This window comes from Numida meleagris, chromosome 4, assembly GCF_002078875.1.
Source record: "Numida meleagris isolate 19003 breed g44 Domestic line chromosome 4, NumMel1.0, whole genome shotgun sequence".
NCBI classification, from domain to species: Eukaryota; Metazoa; Chordata; class Aves; order Galliformes; family Numididae; genus Numida; species Numida meleagris.
In genome coordinates, this window is record NC_034412.1 from 82,802,771 (window position 1) to 82,824,695 (window position 21,925).

The window sequence follows — 21,925 nt, forward strand, 5'->3', positions numbered from 1 at the left end:
ATTACTTCTCTGTTGACTTTTTATCAAAGCATGAAGGAAGGAGAGCTGCCATCTTTCTTTTACTGAGATTGGGTGGTATGCATGAATTAGATAAAATAAGCCATTTTTTTCTCATGTTGATGCAAAATGTTCCACCTTTGAGAACTGTAGAAAAAAAATTCTCTATACTTTGCAATGAAACAGAGAGACAGTTTTTCCAGGTGAAAGCACTGGAAATAATGTAAGAGACATACTTCTGATTCTTTTTAGAAACACATTGAAGTGCTCTGGAATGCTTGTGATGTTCAGTGTTGAATTCTGATCAGGACTCTCCAAAGAAGGTCTGTTTGGATATTAATTAACTGTTAATTTTTAAGTCATATGCAAGAGGGAATACTGGAACTTGCATCATCATTAATATGTTCGGGTCACTTTCTTTTGATACCAATGCTGAAACCAAAGAAGCTGTATGAGAAAAAATAATGTCAAAGATGATCACAGTTTCTTCTGCTCCAAATGAAAAATTTTCACTCTCTTTAACACCCTGCTTCCAAGTAAGCTTCCAGTTTTCTAATATTGATGGCCATGAGAAGGAAAATCTGCAATCACAACAGGAAAGTCAGTCAATCATTCTACTGAAAGCAGAGCCAAGCTCGGAAGGATCATGTGATTGGCTTATGTGTCATTCTGTTAACAAAGAAAAAGAGTCTGGAATTCCTTTTGTTCCTTTGCTTACATTTAAATGCATAGCTACCATTAGGCTAGGCTACAGCTCTTAAGAAAAATAACACACTTCGATATCTACCGATGGGACCTAAGATCTTAGATTTCAAATTATGTTCTAGATAGGAGCAGCTACAGGGTGCAAATCTACAGAAGAATAGAGGACCTAGTTATTCTGAGCTTGTAGCAAGAGAGCAGATCCTGAAGACTGACTGTTAAAAATGTTAAGCTATAGTGTCTAACCAATTGCTCCTAGCACTCTGCTATGCAGAATGGACGCTGCTGCATCTCACGTGGCACCTGTTGATGTGTAGTAATTTCCTTGGAGGTATTTACGTTAACAGTAGTCAAAGTGAATAACTTGTATACCCGCTTCTCTATTTCATTATGGGGTTTACTCCGGGGTTTTTCTCTCTCAAACTCTAGCAGAATAGAGGCCCTAAGTTTTGACCTACTTAGAAGTACAAAAGTACTTTGATTAAATCGAAGAAGGTCACCTAGCAAGAGGACAGTTTCTGGGAATGAAAGTCTTTCAAGTAGGAAACATCAGTTCTTAGAGAGTGGTTACTTCGTCCAGTACCGCCTTTTCACCTTACATTTCTTAGGAGACGTTTTGTATGCCCGACTGCTACGCTTATTATCACAGGAACGCTGTGGAACATCATGTTCCCATTTATGTTTGCAGGGTACTACTGCTGCTGGTGTGATAGGCTACATATTTCCATATGTGTGAGACTCATCCTGTATGACTGAAAAAATGCTTCTTCCTTCACATCCCATCCAGAGCACTGGAAACAATTGGTATATATCATCTGACAACCCACAGCATTGTATGTCTGAAGCACACAGTAGAATGTATGTCTGTAGCAATACAGTAGAAAATATTCAGCATCTTTGCAGTTTTGAGGCCACTTAGCAGGCAGTTTGGTATCACCTCCTTGTTTGCTACTGATGAGTGTATGGAGTATCGGAGGAGGGATGAAGGAAACGCTGACGGACTACTCTTGCCTGTAGTCCCTTCAGGTCAAGGGCTGTGTGCGTTTTCAGTGAAAGATGGCTAAAGATCCTTTGATTGTGTACTACTTCTGTGAGTCCATTGAAGGTTAGGCCTCAAAGGTCCAGTCAGAAGGCAGCCAGCCTGGATCTGACTCCTGCCAGATGCTGAGCGTTACTGAGCTAGAACATTTTAAGCAGAATGAACAAGGAGTTTCTTGCTTAATACAAAGCATACTTGATCTTCATTACAGTCTTTTGTCCTTACTGATATGTGCTAGATGCACAGTGGGCTCTGTGCTGACCCGGTGGATTATGCTGGGCCTCTTGCAGCTCTCAGACATTACATGTTGAGGAGGTTATAACAAGTTAATGTTTGTTCTAGACTGTTCGAGGCCTAATACATGATTTTAAGAGGGAAATACCCTGATCCAGTAGACAGTACTGGAGGAGCTGAGAATATCAATAGAAAAGTGAATGCATGTATGTGTGTATCAGTGTATCTGCTTGTAGAAAAAACTGTTCCAAAAGTAAAAGGAGAAAGAAAAAGGAATTACATCTAGAGCAGACAGGTGATCCTTTGGCGTCTCACAGAAATCAGGTGTGAAAATCAAACTGATTGCTGAGGAACTAGTGTGGAGAAGGAGAATACTAAGATTTTTGAATACTGAGCACACAAACCCAGCACCCTCAGAAGGGTCATATGAGATTTTGATACAATCTTTTATTGGAGGACCTAGATAGATACCCAGCTGTAATCAATTTTATAGGGTCTCAATAAAAAGTGGATAGAAACATTAGAACATCTCACCGTGGTTGTCACCACATTGGTAGAAAGCAAGCTGCTTGATCTGGATTCTTGTGAGGTCCTTTCCAACCTTAACCATTCTTTGATTCTGTGATGTACTATGGGTTGGGCTTCCCTAGTTAAGAAGACATTAACACTGAATCTTTTCTGATTTTTTTTCTCACTTTCAGATGACAGCTCCTCTGGCAGTTACACATTCCCAGGAATGGGACGGTGCAGTTTCTTGGCTTTGTCAAGGGTACTGCTGTTTTTTCAGGCTGTTTAGCAGTCTGAACACAAATCTTCCCAGAAAAGCTCTGAAATGGTAAATGCTCTGGGTTTATGGCACTCTTGAGAAACACATAATACAAGAAAAAAAAAAGTAGGGTTCTGGACACAATTATTACTTATTTTAGCTAGAAATACACAGCTTTCGCAAACCACCCAAACCAAAGTTAAAAAATAACATAAAAACAAGCCCCACGCTATATCCTTTTGTTAAGAAATAAGGATTTAGATCTTTGAAAGTAGGTCTGAGCTGCCTGAGAAGTTCATTCTTATACATGGCTGCTTTAAATTATTTCACTCTCCTCTGCAGCAATTCTGTGCATGATTCACCATGTTATGCAAAAACGTTTTCTTTCTTAAAATAGTTCTCTGTGTGTTTGAGCTTTCTCCCAGGTCTCATATTCTTTATGGTTTTAAAATATCAACACTGATATTTTTATTTGGGCTAAGATATGCACCATGTCTCTAGATCCTGTTCCTTGAAGAAACTGGGGAGGAAGGGAATTGGTGTTCCCAAAGCTCTTCTTTCTCTTGTCAGAAGATGCTTTCACCTGGAAGGCAACAAGGGTAAAAATCTACATCAACAATCCTATGTGTCACTCACTCAGCTCTCAGATTAAGGTGAAAGTTATAAAAAGGAAAGACGCGTTAGTTTTCACAATCACTTAGTTTGTTGGCTGACATAAGCACACCAAAAGAGTTCATATTCTCAAGGAAATTCAGAAGCTTTCCATAATCAAGGCTTCCAAATTGTCACATGCTGTCATCCTTTTTTATTCCACTTAACGACCTATGATTTTATTCAAAGAAATTTTAAAACAATTAGAAAAATAGGCCAAACACTGTCTGTCAAAAACTAAGAAATCTCAACTGAATCAGTTTTACTGCTGATCTAACAGGTCCACAAAGTCTGAAGTGATTAGTTGTAGTTCATAGGAGGCTGCTGCTGTGATGAAAAGATGTTTAAAATTTCGTTAGATGTTTATAGACCCAGAGGTGAGGACCCACTGTATTATAATAAACAGCACAAACAATTTTTATATTTTTTATAAAGGATTAAACTCTGACCTGTTGTGATCTTTTGACTAAGTCATATCAGGTCTCAGCTACAAGGATAACCTTAGGGAGTGATTTCGCTGACATACATAGTTCACACGTGGCATTGCTTACTTGGTTGAAATTTAGATTTATACATTTTTCATATTAAAGAAGTACTGCAGCTAGTAATTCGACATTCTCACTAAATAACTGCTTGTGTTGCTACTAGTTGACTGACAGCAAATGAAATCCTACAAGGTTTTTTATACATTTTGGTGGTAGTGATACAGCTAAGTGGCCTCTTGGTAGGTAAGAGCTTTGTTTGTCTAGGGTTTTAGCATAATCATTAAATCACAGCTTTCTCTAATTGCTTCAGCAACAGCCAAACTCAGTTGGATGGGATTCTACAGCAAATGGAATTCTGTCACATTCAATATTGGTGTTTGCTTTATTAAATAGCATTTCTCTGGAGACCCACATAGTCTTTTCAGAGTTTTTAATTTGTTACAATATGTAGTAGCTGGCTTCTGTGAAGGAATTGTTCACAAACTGCGTTCTCATTATTGCTACTGATGCCTTTTTACTTTAAATGAGGTTGACAAGATAAGATACGCTATTTAGAAGCTGTACTTACTTTGCTCAGTGCAGAGTTTTGAAGGAGAGCACTACTTGGTGTGCATAAATTCTCTTATTTCTTTGAAGTGAAAATTTAATAATTAAAACATTAATACAAATAATATATAGAAATAATATAAAATAATATATGAAATACAATAGTTAATACAAAACCACTCTGTTAGCTGAGTTTCCCAATGTGTGCATTGTTCTCTCTGTTTTTCTAAACTAAATATCCAGTAATTCAGCTACCATAGCACCATGGTCAGTTATCTGTGATACTACTCTACACTATTACAACAGCAAGTATAAGTTTTCATTCTAAGTATTGTTTTTATTGTAAACAGCTGAATCAGACATCTCCATTTGAATCAGAGTTTTAATTTGTAAATGCAGATGCTGATGTAAAGTTCGCTGCCCTGTATTAACGCTTCTCAGTGCTGAAACTTTTGAACATGCTGGGAATCTGTGACTGCACAGCACACCCAACTTTATCTGTGCAACTTGCACTCCAGATAATTGTTTCTTCATTAACCAGTTGTGACTGTCACATGCCTGTTGGTATAATGTACTTGAGAAGGGTAATGCTACATGACTAAAGCAAGGAGTGACCGAGTGATCCAGTGGTAGCAGAAAAGTACATGAGAAATGGCATTATTTTATTTGCTTTGTCTTGACTAAAGATTTCCTTATATTTCAGGTTTCCAAGACTGTAGGAAGATATATCTGAACAATTCTTCCTCTAGTTTAACTATTTCATATAGGAATTTCTAATCCAAAGGCAGGGTAAGATAAAATGCAGGGCCTGAGGGCCATTACTGGCAACTGTGGCTAGCTGGGGAGTGAACTTAAGAAGCCAGGCAAATAATCACATCTTCTTCATTTGAAACATTTCATACTGGCAGAAATCTTTAACCAGTGCTCCAACTTCTGTCTGCCACTCGGAGCTTTTTATACAAAACAGCGGGAGCCTGGCAGCCTGGAGAGCATTGAGCATTACAAGCTAAAAACTTGAACATCATTTATAGGTTTTCCTGCCAAGACTGTGAAAACCTAAACAACGTAGATACGGTTGTTTCACCCAGCTTTCCACTTCTGTTTTGCCTTTGCTGTGTAAGCTCCCAAAACCTCAACTAGTTTTCTTCCTGAATTTCAAATTCTTGGTAGTATGTAGAATAGGATTTGTTTCACCGACCTTTGTCTCTGTAAAGCTACATAGCTAGACTGAACTATTCTCTCAGCTCCCTCTACAGCCAGTGAAGAGACAGATTTCTCCAGGAGGCTTTTTATCTTGTATGAATTTAGACAACCATCTTGGGGTGAAATGAATCCCAGCCCTGTTGTCACCCTCCAGCTTTGATTTTGCTAACAGTAACAAGTTCAATTTCCATGCTGGGATTTGGAGTGCTGCACAGAATGTTCCAACATCTGATGTTCTAATGGAAAATGGGTGCATAAGTCTTTTAATTAGCCTTGAAAATCTCATCTTAATGTTTGAATAAGTTTGAATTCATGTACATTTGTACATATATTTCTCTTTCAAACTTTTTTGGTAATTCCCACAGATTCCCACAGTGGTTTTTGCTTAAGGAATAAGTACTGTTTGTGCACCAGAGATATTGTATATTATTAATATGTAACAGCACAATTTTTGTGCTTCACAAGAGGTATTTCTTAAATATTTCTTCGGTGTTCTCATTTTTTTCTGACTAGTTATTGCTAAATCAGGCTTCTGTGCATGAGGTTACCTATCTTGGGACATATGATACACTGGATCTTTTCTATTTCATGTATCTTCCAAAGAAATAACAGTTAGATAGCTGTCCAACATTGTGATGTGTTCTGACCTAGTTTGCAAAGCTTAATAGGAGGTAACAATCTTTAATTAATTTGACTTACCAGCTAACAAATGCATACATAGATCCTCGTCCAGCAAACCATTTAAGCGTATCCTTAATTTTAAAACTCTTTTGTCTGAGTCTCAGGAAGAGTTTTCTTAGAAGTCCTGTAGGGTAGAATGTGTGTGTCAATTAAATATGTAAGTCTCAACACCTGTATGTCTTTTCAACCCATTTAATCTTAGCTTAGGATAAATTGTAGCACTTCTTAGCCCTGTCACCACTCGATTCTTCTCCAGTAAGCTGGAATGTAATGAAGAAGCATGGCGTGTTCTGGGTTTCTCTTCTCTACTTGATTTGGACAAGAAGGCGCAAGAGCTAAATACAGTATGTTTTCTTAACTCAGCTGAAGAGCTATTTCTTACATTTCAAAATATAATCTTCTAGACTGAGACCTCTGAAGTCCCAATGTCGTATTACCTGCGGTCTTTGAGGAGGTCCAGTGAGATTCCATAGAAAAAAGACAGGAAAGAGTCCAGTCTATAACAGAGGTGCCAAGGACTGTCTTTGGTGTGTCCCCATTGTGCATCAATGAAGTATTTAAATGTCATCAGTAATAATTTCACTTTCACTGTAGTAACTGATCAAGGCATTTGTGTTCACTAAGTTTTAGAGCCTAGGGATGTGGTGTAGTTGAGTAGGTAGACCCAGAGAGACTCTTTTACTAATGTTGCTGAGAATATGACTTTTTTATCTGCCCTCCTGACATATGGTATTTGATGTTCTGTATTCACTGATGGCAATACTAGTTATTGCCTTTTCATTGGGATAGATGGCATAGTAGCTTCCATTTACTCACACAGATGGAAGTAAACAAGGTAAAAAAGAAGCAAGGTCAAAATGTCAGCATAAAATAAGAACATTCATATGACTAACGGTAGTACAATAGATAATAGATACACTTAATATTCCCTCTCTATAAACCATTCTCAAAGGCTGAGGCTGTGGAGCATTCTGCTGCAGAATAGGGAAGTGTAACTGTGGCTCATTTCTGATAAACACAAAACTCAAGCTTGTGATTTGTCTGCAGTGACTGTGGATGGAGAATACTACTAAGGAACTAAATTTCTGTTCTCAGCCTCCTAGAGACATCCACGTGTCTATTGAAAAGAGGGCTCAAATTTAAAATGGTTTTGAGAAAGGATTTAGCATGCAGTATATATACAAAAGCCAAACAGATACTGCACTGGGGGTAGAAGTGTCTATTTCTGTTAACAACTGCACTACAATCATAATTTAGTTGTAATGCCTAGGTTTTTTGTTCATGCAACCAGAATATGGGTCTTCCCTCTATGGACCAAGTGCAATCTTATCCTATATACTTAAAAAGGATGAAAGGGCATCCTCTGCTAATTATTGATAATATTGCTGTGAAATATCAAGGATGATGCCATGGCGGCAATAAAGAATTAGCAGTGAGCCCAGCTTCATTGCTTTCTTCTTTCCCCTTTTTTTTTTTTTTCCTATCCATTCTTGTGTGCAGGTTTCAGGAGTAGAAATAATGAATTCAAATTAAAGAAGCAGTGAAATGACACATTGCATAAATTAACCCTTTCTGCTTTGTCCTGCTTACAGTGTAGTATTAAACTCTGCAATCTGTCTATTTGCTGTAGGTGAACAGTGAAACATGCACAGAGTGAATATTTAAGGATTCATTTCTCTTTTGTCCACAAGCTGCAGTAAAACAATGATAAATAATAGGTTTGAGACCTGCCATTCTTTTTTGATTCTGTTATTAGACTAAACCAGATAGCTTGCTGTGTTGTCCTTTCCTGATAACTTAAGTTAGAAAATCTCAATAATTTTAAGGACTCCAATTTTATAAGGATATTCAACTTGAAATACACATAGCATCTTGCAGGTGGAAAAATTGAGTGGCTCAGATGTAATGGGATAACTATACTTTTGAAGCTGTGCGTAGACTGGTCTTGCTATTTGCCAGCCTAGCAAGCAGTTGCCACGACCACTCTAACGAAAATCTTCCACTTCAGGCGTACATTAATGGCGAAATAAAAAGGAAGAAGACAATCATATTTCCGAACATAAGGAAAATACTTTTTTTTCTTCCTATCGGTGTCATCATATTTTGGTTAGTCTGAACCTCTGGTATACTCACCCAGTGTAGACTTGCCATTTTAGAATCTAAGTGGAACTGTCTTGGAATAGTGGATCTGCAAAGCTGAATTGTATGGCCAGAATCAATGCAGTGTATTTGTTTTGCTGTAGTGATGCTAATTCCCGGATTCCCAGGTTCAGAAGAAAAGTACATGAATCACTTTGCATATTTTGCAAAGCCTCCTCGCTCCCTTTTTTTTGTGTGTTTCTCTCATTTTCATCTGGAATCAAATAATTAATGTTTCATTTTCACAGTCCTCCAATAAGAACATAAGCTGTTAGTGTTTTTTTTTTTTCTCTGTGTTTTGTTGCCTCATAGTGTAGCATTCTAGGCAATAAAAAGAGGATCCTTGGTGTAGTATGAATTTCCAGGGAATCTGTAAGAATAGCTTTCTGTTATGAGCCTTTTCCTGTAATTCCATTGGTTTCTTTAAGTTATTTCGGATTTACATGAGAAGCAGAGACCTTGCCCCCATTTTGCACAGGAGCCAGTCTCTCTGCGGCAGTGCTGCTGTCTGCTTTTCTTGCAGGACTGTATTCTGTCTTTTCAATAAAACAGAAACTTGGTCTTGTTTCTTTACTGTACAAACCAAGATAAGTTCCAAAGTGGAATGTAAACAATAATTTAATTAATTAATAAGTAATCTGAAGAAACTGATATGTTTTCAGCACTGAGTAGAGTTTTGGCAAAAGCTGGAAGTGTGTAATGGAACAGAAAACTACTTATGACCAAAGCCAAGTCTTAAAATCTTTCTGCCAGTTTTACTACACATTGTTTGAGAGATGGCATCCAGCCACGATAGTAAGTGAAATAAAAGCAAGCAACACCATTAAAACTGTGAATATGTGTGAAATAACAAATGGAAGTAATAGAGTTGGGCATTTCTGTCAGGGGGAAGGGAGCTGGAGATCCTGTAAGAAAGATCTGGTTAGTTGCAAGATTAATTTAATGCTATATAAAACATGCTTTATGTTTAAAATAAGACAAAAAAATAACACATGCAAAAGCAACAGGAGTAGTCCTTACAAACTGGCTTTGGGCAACTAGATTAGACCTCTTTTCTCAGGTGCTGTACAAGGTACTACATATTGTTAGGAAGAATGCCCCAGCTGTAAGATAGGTGTGAATCTTCTTGTACCTGCATAATGATAGAGGGCCATGTGACTACATAGGTTTATCACCTATGTACTGTACATGACTAATCAATCTACTTTCACTGTGTTCATACTTTTTTCTAGAAAATAATTCAAGACTCAGAATATCAATATTTCACACAGAATTTATATAAATAGCAAAAAACAAAACAAAACAAAAAAAAAACCTACCCAAACAAACCCATGCCAAATCATAAAAACATTGTGCATCACAGGGTTAGACCTACAGATCTGTTCTCAGATGGCAAAATATGTGAAATTAAGATATGCAGATCCCTGTTAATTTGTTACTCCTGTGAAATTTGTATCAGAACCTTGAATATGCTGGGTAGACTGAAGGCAGGTCTAATTCAAAGCTAATAGGAAAAGTTCTTGGTTTCATGTATTCTGGTGTTCTGTTTTTAATGGTCTGTTGGTGTGCTCTGAGTATAAACATTAGTGTCAGAATTTTTATGATACTTTATCTTGTGAGTTTTCATAATTTGTAACACTGTGCAGCTTTTACAGGTGTACAGGCAAAATCTTATCTTGAACTGCATTTTAAAAGCTCAAGTATAGTTTGATTTGCTGGGAATGGGGGGAAGGGTGGAATAATATTCTTTCCTTGGAGAGACAGCAGTTTCCTTGTGCAGCATTAACTTGAAAGAATATGAGAAGCGTGCACGTTGCCAACAGGCGTGTGGATGTATAGAGTTCTGAAAATAGTAAGTGTCAATAGGGAATGGTTTCAGGTGCCAGCAGAAAAATGTAAGCTCTCAGGGGAACTATCTCTTTTTATTTTTGCCTTGTCCAATGCCAAGCCACAGAGGTTGGTGTTTAAAATTCAGTTCTTCCCTGAAAAGTGATTATATAGAAAAAGTCTCACTTCAGAACAGATGTGCTTCCTAGGTGTATTCAGAATCACATTTATTTGTTTTCATGATCATCTTTTCATATACTCTTTACACCTTTTATATGTTGTGCAACCAAAAGCAATGTGAAGGAGAAACCATAAATCTGCCTGAGACCCGTGGGCAGTGCGGCTCTCCTGGACCTGGACACCCACTTATCCCAGTAACATGGCGGCAGCACTCTGTGGGTCTTTCTGCTCTGCAATACAGAAGGCTATGGGTCTGTAGCAAGATCGTGTCGCCTAACCCACAGTGGCAGTGCACCAAGCCATGTTACTTCTATCCTTGTTAGCCATAGAGAAGTGATCGGTCTCATCTTTACACCAGTCTTTTCACATAGTTGAACGTTGTCATCATATTCCCTGTGAGCTTCTTTGTGACACCAAATACAACCAGATCCTTCTGACTTGCTTAATATGAGTCTCATAGGTTTCATTTGATTGTGTTTTAAAACTCTGTGATTCCTCTTGTTCTCATCTAAATTCCTAAAACTTGTCCCCAACAAGTAATTGGCCCAGACTTGGAACAGTATTCCAGAAGTGGATGGACTATTCCAGCTGAAGTCTTTCCAGAGATGTGCTTGTGAGAGTGGAAGAGAATTATGTCTTAGACATTTCGCTCATTTGCAGGAGCAATGGATCGCTGATGTGTTTCCTTTATGATCTGGACCTTTTTCTAGCCTTTTATCCCCCATTTTGTATTTGTGCTTTCGTCACTTTGCTTTATTGAATTTCATCTTCATTTTAATTTTAAATGAATAAATTTTAATAAATTTTAAATATTTAATAAATTAATAAATAAAAAATAAATTTTAAAATAATTTTGAATTCCAGTTGTGTTCTGCAAAGTACCTGCATCCTCTCCTGAGTGTGGTTTCATGTTCTGACTTTTTACTTGAACTCTGCCTTCCAAGTCATTAAATGAAAATAAAGGAATTTGGAAAAAATGCTACAGGCTCCACTTGCCTTATTTTCCAGTTGCAAGACCTATTTTGGTTCAGCAATCACCATCACAGGCAAGGAGAAAAGCCTCATTTGGCTTTCAGACTCTTAATCATGTAAGAGTGTAAGGTGTAAAGAAGAACCCAGCTTGACTCTCAGATCACACAGTGAATATGTGGTACTACTAAATGGAAAGGGGAAAAGAACATTGTACTTCAAATCTGATTACTTTTGCCAAAGAAATCAGTCAGGAAAAAATATTGAAACCCTGGGACTCCATTTACTTGGAGATCCTATTCAGAGTTGAGCCATGCTTCAAATTACAAATAATACCGAGGGTGGAATCAGGAGGAACAATGACAGTTGTGGCAGAAGACATTTGCTGCTTGGGTAGCTGGATACATCAGCGTGCCTCTTCACTCCTGACCCAACTCTCAGGCTGCTTCTGTCCTTTTCTCTCTTTTGCCCCATTCCTTAAGTTTATTTTAATACAAAATATTTTTAAAGTATTAATTTTTTTGTTATGTTTAGGCCATTATTTCAATGTTTGAGCGTGTGAGTGCACTGTGTGAAAGGAGGTTGCCATGGTAATTTCTCATTATTGTTGAATAGAAAAATAATTACTCTGGCAAAATCCCCCGTAACCTGTCAGAGCATAAGTTAAAGATGCCTGGGGGCAGCCTTGCCTTCACCATCCCCTTTTTGCAAGAAAAAGAGGGTGATTTTATTCCTTTTTTTCTTCTTTTTCTCTAGAATATCTGGATCCTTTTTCAGTTTGGCTGGGGGAGACCTCGTTTGTTTTTGTTCACCATTTGGCTGTGAGAGTAGTTGGGCCCACCTGTGATGAGGTGGAGCACAGAATTAATCAGCAGAGCATATCCAAGCCCAACAGAGGATTTATAAATTTTATTAAGATGGTTTTTTTCTTAAGAGTGGAAAGAAGGTTGGTGGTGTATTTTCTGTCTTTTCTTCTTCTTGACATAAACTATGCAAAAACATGAGATAAAGACCTTGGACTGTATTCAAACTGTGACAGAGTCTGGATATTTCATTTATCCGGGGAGAGAATTCACATTAATTCAGTCTCCACGTTTTTCTAGCCCTCAGACTTCTTGGAAGCAAGCGTGAGTGCAAATATGTGTGGTTTTGAGGTGAGGCACCACACTCTTCCTGTTCTACTCTGGTTTCCTGTGTGTATTTGCATCATAAGGATGCTTTGGTTTTCCTTCTCGCATTTCTGGGTACTGCATGAGTAGCTCAGGTAATGCCAAGCTACCAAGGTACCAACAGCTTTTCAACAGCAGAGCTGCAAATGTCCTGTGTGCTGTTTCTTAAAGTCTTTCCTCCCCTCTTGTTGTGCTTGTACAAGAAGTATGCCCAAAAGATCTGGTGAAACAATGCTGCAGCCTCTCTTTTGGCAAGTGACAGAGTACAGTAGCTAGTAATTACTGCTTGGGCAAGAAGTTTGAAAGGTGTTGTTAATCACCCAAATGCCTTGTTCAACCATCGAAGGCAACAACCACCATTGTGATGCATTGGTATATGCTTTAAGTGTAATACTGTATTAATATTTGCTATTAATTATGATGTTCCATAACTATTATGTTTTGACCGTGTGTATTACTGCATGTTTAAGTATACACAGGCCATTTAAAATATTGTTTTCACTTCATGTATCACACTGAAAAGTAAAGATTTCTCACAGCAGTTACATTTAAGTAACTAGCTGGTATTTAATTAACCTGCAGTAGCATTGTATTTTATATTAAATGCATTGGAGGGGAATGGCTATTACGTTTAGTTTCTAAATAACTTTCTTGTCAACTCATGCTGATAATCGGGTTATGTAGCATTACAGAATAATGTACTGAGGTTTTCTCATGATTAGGACCAAGAATTTGAGATACATGCCCAGAGAAAGAGTTGGGGAGGGTGGTTGGTGGAGTCGTAATTGATATATTTGCAACTGATTTCTAAAAGTATTTAAGGTTTAAAGAAGAATATGTATTTATGAGAATGAAAGTTGTCACATATTTAGTATGCTGTACAAAACGGAAGACAGTTTACTATGTAATAAACTAAACATTTCAGCTCTTTTCTTAAATTAAACCTTATCTAAGAAAAATAGTTTGAAATACCTCGTAGACCTCTAAACCCCCAAATTAGGGGAAGACATGCAAATTGTGTGTGATCCTTTGGAATTTCTATTTAAAAAAAGATGAAAATATTTTCATTTTGCCTCCTGTTAAGTGAATGATCTGTTACTTCCTAGGATAGTGACAACCTCTGGTGGGATGCCTTTGCAACTGAATTTTTTGAAGATGATGCAACCTTAACCCTTTCATTTTGTTTGGAAGATGGACCAAAGCGATACAGTAAGATATACATTTTTTTGTTATCAATTTAAGCCTGAGTTTCTATACATATTTTATCTGTAGAAGACTGATGTAAACCTAGCAATGAAAAAGCCACTTGTTTGTATTCAGTGACCATGAAGTTCTGTTAAAGAATTGCATGAGTTGGGATTCCATTTACTTTGTGAAATTCCTTGAATTTTATTATGGGAAAATAAATTATTTCCTAGTGGAATACGGAAAACATACAATATAATCTTTGTATTTTTTAAAATTAATTTGCTTTGGCTGTGCTTGCGTGCTTTGTTAATTTAGTTTCCACAAACATTTAAGTGTTGAATCTTGTGGGTAGAACTGTTCACAGGAAGAGAACTTTGCAGCAATTGTCAACACTTTTGCTGGAAGGGCTTCTGGATTTAAACAGGGACCAGAAAAATTACCCAAATATGTATCTGTGGTGGTGTAGATAATCATTATTCCATCAGCTGTGTGGGACTATACTGTTTGCACACATTAAGGACCTGCTTTGTTAGTGTCTGAACAATGAGAGCTAGGCAGTAGAAGTCTAGTATACTCTCAATCAAGCACTAAATGCAAGCTTGAATAAAATGGAGCAGTGAATAAATCTGATGGCATTGGTATCCATTGCCCATATATTCTGAGCAGGAAAAAAGAGGTAAAATTCATCGAATAAATTGTTTGAAGTGAATAATTCACTCATCTTTAGCACTAAGCAACAGAGAGATAAGTAAACATTGAGAAACAGCATTGCCAATTGTTTCACTCCATTCAGAATGACCCCTGCTTCACAGTGACAGCTTGTGCTCTGTGCTTAATGCGCTGAGTCTTGTGAGGTTCTTATTTTTCTTGAGAGTGACTGATTGTCAGTGTATCACTCACATACTTCTAATTCCTTTTATCAATTATCTCAGGTATTTATTTGACAAGTGAAGAAAAAATAACAGCCACTCTGAATGCACGTTCTGGGGTTACTGCTGACAGAATTACAGTTTCTTGCCTTCCAGAGCAAGTGATAAGTCTGTAAAGGTCCTCAAATTACAGCCTATAGCAATGTTGGTAACAGCTGATCTGTCCTGATTAGGTTGAGTCAACTTGTCAGATATCAGATTTGCTAGTTGTGTTATCAGTCCAGAAGGCACAGATACATCAGCAAAAAAGCAATTAATGTCCAGTTAGATCTGAGGGAGTTGTGTTACTGGAAAACAGTGCTACTTATGAAAGAATTTGTCAGAGAGTAAAATATCCCCATTGTCACAAATGCTTGATAATGGTTGTGATATTTGGAAGTAGGGCAGTTTGGTACAGGGCAGTACCGTGATCTTAGCGCTGCTGCTGATAAACGCAACTGAAAGATTGAATTTCTGTGAATACATTTTTTAATGTGACTGGTACACATTATTTTCCCCTGGTTTTAATTTCTGACCTCTGCAAAAATGGTTGTTGCATTTGGTGTTGATGTTCTCAGTATCTGCAATTAAAGCTTTGCATATAGTGCTCTTTCCATTCATTCACACTTCCTTTGTTAGTAATAATTTATGTAGTTCTGAACCACAAGTATTATTGATTCTGACAGAAGCGGCATTCCAGTTTATTCATGGTATGAAGAATATGCTTGTGTGTTCTGGTCTGGGGCCTTCCCGTACCATTGGAGCAGGCCGTGGGGAAGGCTGCTGAGTACCAGGCCAGCCAAGGCCCTGCTCGCACCTCCAGGGCTGCCCGGGGAGTGTGCAGAGTGAATGTTGTGTTAGAAGATTTCCTAGCACCAGGGAAGTTCATGTCCTGAAATACGTCCAGGAGCTGAGACCGGAGCTGCTCCTCTTTTGGCGCAAATATGGGCAGAAGGTAGCTTCTACCTGCAGCAGGCCCTCGCTGAGCACTGCAGCCTGGTGGTCTCCATTTTTCCACCCAAACCATGCACAGGCTACACCATGAGCACGAAAGGTCTCAGCTTCTCCCAAAATCCATAATGCCACCTATAAACTCACTCCATGAGAAGAGTGAAATTGCTGGCCAGTAAGCTGTGGCTTCTGTTATATTTGGTGGGATGTACTGAGCAGCTGCTCCATGCGTGGAGTTTTGAGTGGGATGAAACAGAAGTGCATGGTCTGCAGGCCTTCCATCCTCAGTGAGACCCCAGCACATCATCCCAGCACATACTCCCTTTTGTATTTAGAGGGTATTAAAAGCATCAGAGCTGGCTGTGGGGGAAGAGAGAAGACAGATTGTTTGTTCTTACTCTTGAAGTCACAAACAGTAATGGAAGGAGCCAAGATTAGACCCTAGGAAAGAGAAATAGGCATCCTTTGAGAAGTCATTTATAGAGTTGAAATTGATGAAAGATGCTGACCTCTTGCCTTTGCTCCAGGATTCAGCTCAAAATTGCCTTCCTTTGTCTTGCTTCAATCTGTGAGGTATTTGCTTACATCTCTGACATCAGTTGTGGCTGGCACCTCATTTACTTTCCAAGTGGGCAATGGTTTCCTGCTTTTGGGAACTTAAACAGTCTCTCCTGGAGTGAACAAATTCCAGAAAAATTAAAAGATCCTGAGGAAAGAGGAAATATATGAGGGAAGGACAAATAGTTTTTCATTGTCCAGGGCCACAGGTTTTTTTTATGGGATATGGCAATTCCCAGTCCTTTTATCCTTATTGTAAGGTAATGTCCAGGTACTGCCTGAGGCAGGTAGAGATGAGGAGGAGCACAGGGTGCACTCCTTTGCCCCAACTTCTATCTCCAAAGCTCCCAGGAGTGTTGTGGGAGACTGAGAAGCTGCACAGTCCCTTCTGCTTGTCTCCAGTCTTCACTGCAGTCCCTAGGCCCCTCCAGGGTCTTCTTTTACCTGCCTGCTTTAAATGTTTCTTTTCCAAGCGCTCCATGGATTTCCTATCACAGCTGCTCTGGGCCAGGGTTGGGTCTCTCTGCGCTCTGCTCATACCTGGACTGCTCAAACCTACACTATGTTCAGAGCATGCAAATCATGTCTGTAAATCATTGTATAATGTTACAAGATTTTAAAACAACACTACTTTTCCTTGCCTCCATTTTAATGTTGAACATACACTTTTGTCCAGGAAACCTTGACTTGTAAACGCTTTTTTTTTTTGTCCTAGAAAAATAAGCTACTTTTTTTAATTTCATGGCCCCAAACCGAGGCTTTATGAAAAACATGAAATGTTTTTGAGCCTGCCTTTCAATTACCACGTTTTACAGCACCCCTCTCTATACTGAGAAAAGCAATTGTCTTCTAGTCTAGTTTTGTGGTCTGCAAGGTTTCTCCTCAATTGTCAGCCCTAGGGTTCTTCAATTTGTAGGGAAAAATAAATATGGGTCAGAGTAGGGATTTTAAGTCACTGGGTTATGTTTACTTTACTTTACACCAGAGAGCACTGTGTACTGATAACTCAAGATAGCTTTAAATATGCCTGCATATCTATACAGCACAGCCTGTAAAGAGTCTTCCTTACACCCTGGGTAGAGTAGAGGTCTGTTAGTTCAGTGATCCACCAGTGCTAATTAATTTGATTGCCAGGTTTGGTAGACCTAGACTGGTTATCTTCACAGAACATAATCCTGCCTTGTATAGGTGTGCACTTGAAATCCCAGCTCAAAGTTTTCTTGTCAAACTTCTGTGTCAGACTTGAAATCGCTGCTGTGCCCATCTTTGCAGTTCTTTTTGTCTTTCTTCGGAATTGTATTTCTGTAGATGCAATGACTTTGCCTTCTCTGATTCCTCCTCCACTGTACTGCATTCCAGAAAGAAGATACCATCTTCCTTCAAACAGCTGCTGAAAATGTCTATTTTTCTCCTGCTTCCAGGAGTTATTCTATGAACTCTACTGATATGTTATTAAATTCTATGTTGAAATTGAGTTTTAATGGGAAACTCTTCTGAAAATAAAGATATGTTTTACTGTGACAAAGGTGTAACTGATATGTGTTTCCCCCAGTCTAGCTTTTTGGCTACAGTGAAGCAAAAAGATCACACATTCCAGTGCCTAAAGACAGGGAAAGATTCCAGAAATCAGAGAGATGCTGTTTTAAACTGCATTGAATTATATTCAACAGAAACTTAAGTAGTAAACCTGTGAAATTCATTTCAGGGAGAGTAAAAAGAAATTTGCTTTGATTTATTATGCTCTGGTTTATTGGGTCAAGATGTAAGTAGAATTTAAGCAAACAAACAAAAAAAAAAAAAAATAGGAAAAATAAAAGAAAATATGCCTAATGTAGCAGAATTTTTTTTCCTGGTTGTGGATAAAACATATTCGTTTCCCGTTAAGAGCCTCCTATCCCTGTACCAGAGTAAATACTAGACTCTGATCCATTGTTGCCCAGGTTCTTTGTTTCTTAGAGACAAAATATTTCCAGAACAGATAAGAGAAACAAGTTTGATTGACAGCTCTTAGCAGAGTCTCATCAGCTGCTGTGCTGACAGCCTGGTGATGCGCACTGTGCTGATGTGGTCGGGACTGACAGCTGATTGACAGCCCAAGACTGTGGAGACAGAAAAGATGAAGCATGCTCAGTAAGAATAATGTGCAGTGTTGATGCAGCACTGCAGAGAATAGGAGCTAGGAAGTTAACTCTTTCACAGCAGAGTGACACTGTAACGCATAATACACATAGCTGCCGCTGTACAGAAAATTAGAGCTTGTCTACATTTCTGCTCTATTCACTAAAGGCTGTCTGTTCGTGGAGAAGCTGTGCACCGCAAAGAAGCAAAAGCACAAGTTACCATGTTTGTAGCTGTAAAAACAATTCATGTATAGTAGCTATGATGGAGTCTTCCAAAGGATTTACTTAAGCCTATAGGTATAGAATGTTCTGAGCATTTGGGGCAGTTTTTACGGGCTTCCATCATCAAATTTTGTATTCCATTGCGTAATGTTACACAGCAGAAATTTCAGAAGGAATGAGTTGAATTCTTTTGCTCTGTATATTCCTAAAAAAAACAGTGTTTTCAGTTGTAACGCCGTTCAGAATCTGTAGATGAGAATTGAATATGCATTTTGTGTTATAATTGCTACTGCAGTTTGGATTTGGAATGTACAATAACATGCTTTTCATTGTGTGCCCTGAGTGCTCATTTTCCCTGTTTGGTGCTTGTGCCCTTGATTTTTCTTCATTTCTTGATTTTTCAAAACTGGAAAGTTTAGAAGTAGAGTTTCGTAGCACAGTGGACTTGGGGCCAAATGGTAACATCTTTGGCTTTAAGGTGCTCATCTATGTTTCCCACTGTGTCTTAGGAATATATCACATAGATGCACCTTGGATTTTACTACACATTACTTTGTGAATACTCAGCAAGTGAGCTACAACAAATCCATTCTACCTTTGTCTCTGCCTATAATGTGTGATGTACAGGTAGCTTGAAGACCTTTGTTGGATAGCTTCTGCTGATGTAATTGCAGAAGGCTGTGTCTAGTAGGCTTGTCTTATATGCAGGGAATAGTTTGGGAATAAGTAGAGAAAGTTCACTGCACATTACGCACTTGCTTAGCTATTGTCAAAAAGATTGTTTGGAGAGGCTAGCATGCCTCGTTATAACCCCGGGTTTCTATAAAACTGTCATCTGGCTGCTCACACATAACTCTTACAGAGAAAATTAAAGTTGCCAAGAGAAACAGGGTGTAGTATTTCCAGGTACACGCTCCTTCTTTTACTTTTTTTTTTTTTTTTCCTAGAGAAATCCCAGTCATTAAACATGATTTGAGCATTCAGGTACAACACAGTAAATTGACCTGGCTTAGTAAGCGAGACAGATTATTCTGTGTGACTGCCTCGGCTTGATCTGTGTATCCCAGCCCTTCTCTTTTTTCAGCTTCACCTTCAGAGTTTGTTTGCAGTACTTTTGAGATTCATTTCAGTGTACAGATTAAAAATTTGTTAAAATTGAGTCTAGGATATCCACAAGCGCCGGTGGATCACCACTAATACACTCACCTCCCCAGTTAATGATCTCTAATTGATAACTGCTTCTTAAAATTGGTGTTCAAGCATTTCAATCTACATATACTCTGCATATTACTAATTTTTGTTTAAGATATAATGTAATGCTCTAATAAGTTAAATACATCACAGGTGTTAAAGTATATTAGCCCTGTGTACTTATCACCCAAACTTCTGTGAGCTCATCAAAGAATAAAATCAAATTTGTTTTACAAGACCTATTTTACATAAAACCATGTAAAAACATTCCTTTCACTTCAATCTTTGTTACTGCAATCTTGTACAATTTTTTATCTCTTTTGTCTGGATTGATATCAAGGTAGTGAGTGCATTACACTGCACTGTTACCTGGCTGTCTAGTGTTCCTTCTTCAATATCAGCAGAACAGTAGTATTTTTTTTTTTAATTTCCTTAGTAATTCTTTTCTTTTTTAAAATAGCATCAGATAAAAACATGCAAAAGATTCTCTTAGAACTGCTAATCATAAAATATTTTCTCCAAAGAGATGCTGTTTAAGATTCTACTTAGTTGCTGATGGACTAGGAGGCACTTGTCATCTCAAGATCAATGTTCTTTCCAAAAGTAGAACAAAAAGGCTTTTCTTTTTAATTGCTGTTAGCACAATTCCTGTTTCCAAATGAATAATTTTTTAATATAACTTAGGAAAGCTATTTTTAATTTTTTATCGTTCATACAGTCATGGATTTTTCATTGCCATCTTCAGCATCCCATTTTACTATTTTATGCATTAAAGTGTTGGGTTTTTTTCTGTTTGCTTTTTCTTTCTATGTTATCATGGTTTTATGGTTTTTGTTATTGGCATTCCACATCATAACATCATGTAAAGCACTGGGAATTAAAGAGTTAATGCTCTAGGTACCAGAAAATCAGCAGTCCACGGAACCCATAAACCACTGACGTCCCCCCCCACACTTTTTTTTTTTTCGGGCCTATGGGCCTGCTGTCCCCCTGTCACAGACACAGATAGATCTTGAGATAACTCTGTGAGAGTTCTTCATCCTAATTATCAGACTTTTTTTCCTCCTAATTATTGTCTTCATTTTTCTACTACTTCTTTAGCCAAAGTTGTTGTCTATCTCACAGTATAGTTACAGCTTTTGGGTATCTTATCAAGTATGCTTAACAGACTCTTAAGTTCATGCATACTTTTTCTCCATATTCTGTCCCAGAGAGTTTAGCTTTGGAAAATTCTGTATTTTGAAACGCCAACTGTATCTCTCCAACTGGGAATGCCTTTTCTTTGTCTTTCTTGAATGCATGTTTTGGATGGCATTCAATATAGAAACATGTCGTTCAGTTGGAGAGCGTCTAGAGAAAAACAAAAGTCTTGAAAATAAAATTTATTAAGGAAAGTGAAAGAATTGTTCAGCCTGCAAAAGAGAAGACATGAGGAAAAAAAGTGAGGGGAAAATGAGGCATAGTAACAGCACCTGTAAAGGAAAGGCAAGCGGCCTATTTCCATAGCCATGATGAGCAGGAGAAGATATGCTGGCTCTAATTTGCATGAAGAAGTGCATGGAGATGTTAGTTCCTACTGATAAGGAGCAGGAGGAGATGCCTTGGGGGTGCTGTGGAGCCTGCAGCCACCCAGGGGCTGAGCTGGGCTCTGCATCACCCCATGGGCACTGCTCCCTAAGCAGGCGCCAGCTCCCAGCCCACTCTTCAGCTCCATCCCAGCCCTCGTAACAAGCTCTGAAATGATTTTCTCATCTTGGGTGCTAAACTTTTGTCATTAACAACACCCTGCTATTTCTCATTTGTAGCAATATGAATAATGTTTTTCTAATACTGCTAGCTATGCAAGTCTTCCTACATGAATCTTCCACTGATTTCTTTCGTAACAGGCATTTTTCTTTTCCTATATATTGCTGACAGGCGCTGAAGGAACAATTCCTTCTGTTTGCTGATTTGCGACGAGCAGAAGGTCTGAAACAGACCTTCACCTCTACCCACTGCAACCTCATTAGTTAGCACAATGTTCCTGCGCTCTGAGTTATCGATACCTTTAAAATCCAAAAGCACTTATTTGCTGTGAAGGTACAGTTGTGTGTACACAGGCACATGTGCATGCACACATAACCTCACGTATGTACTCTGGGGAAAAGTTTGTCATGAGAACTCTCCTATCAACCACTGATGGCAACTCTGATTTCACGT

The 21,925-nt window shown here is 38.3% G+C and overlaps 1 protein-coding gene across 9 annotated transcripts in view; it reads left to right on the plus strand.

Moving 5' to 3' along the window:
* LDB2 (LIM domain binding 2) overlaps positions 1-21,925 on the plus strand; it is a 209,839-nt gene that overhangs the window by 58,235 nt on the left and 129,679 nt on the right. For all 9 annotated transcript variants that reach the window (XM_021395257.1, XM_021395256.1, XM_021395258.1 and 6 more), the window contains exon 2: positions 13,695-13,797. In XM_021395257.1, the coding sequence (XP_021250932.1) occupies positions 13,695-13,797 (103 nt within the window). The remainder of the gene's footprint in view (positions 1-13,694; positions 13,798-21,925) is intronic.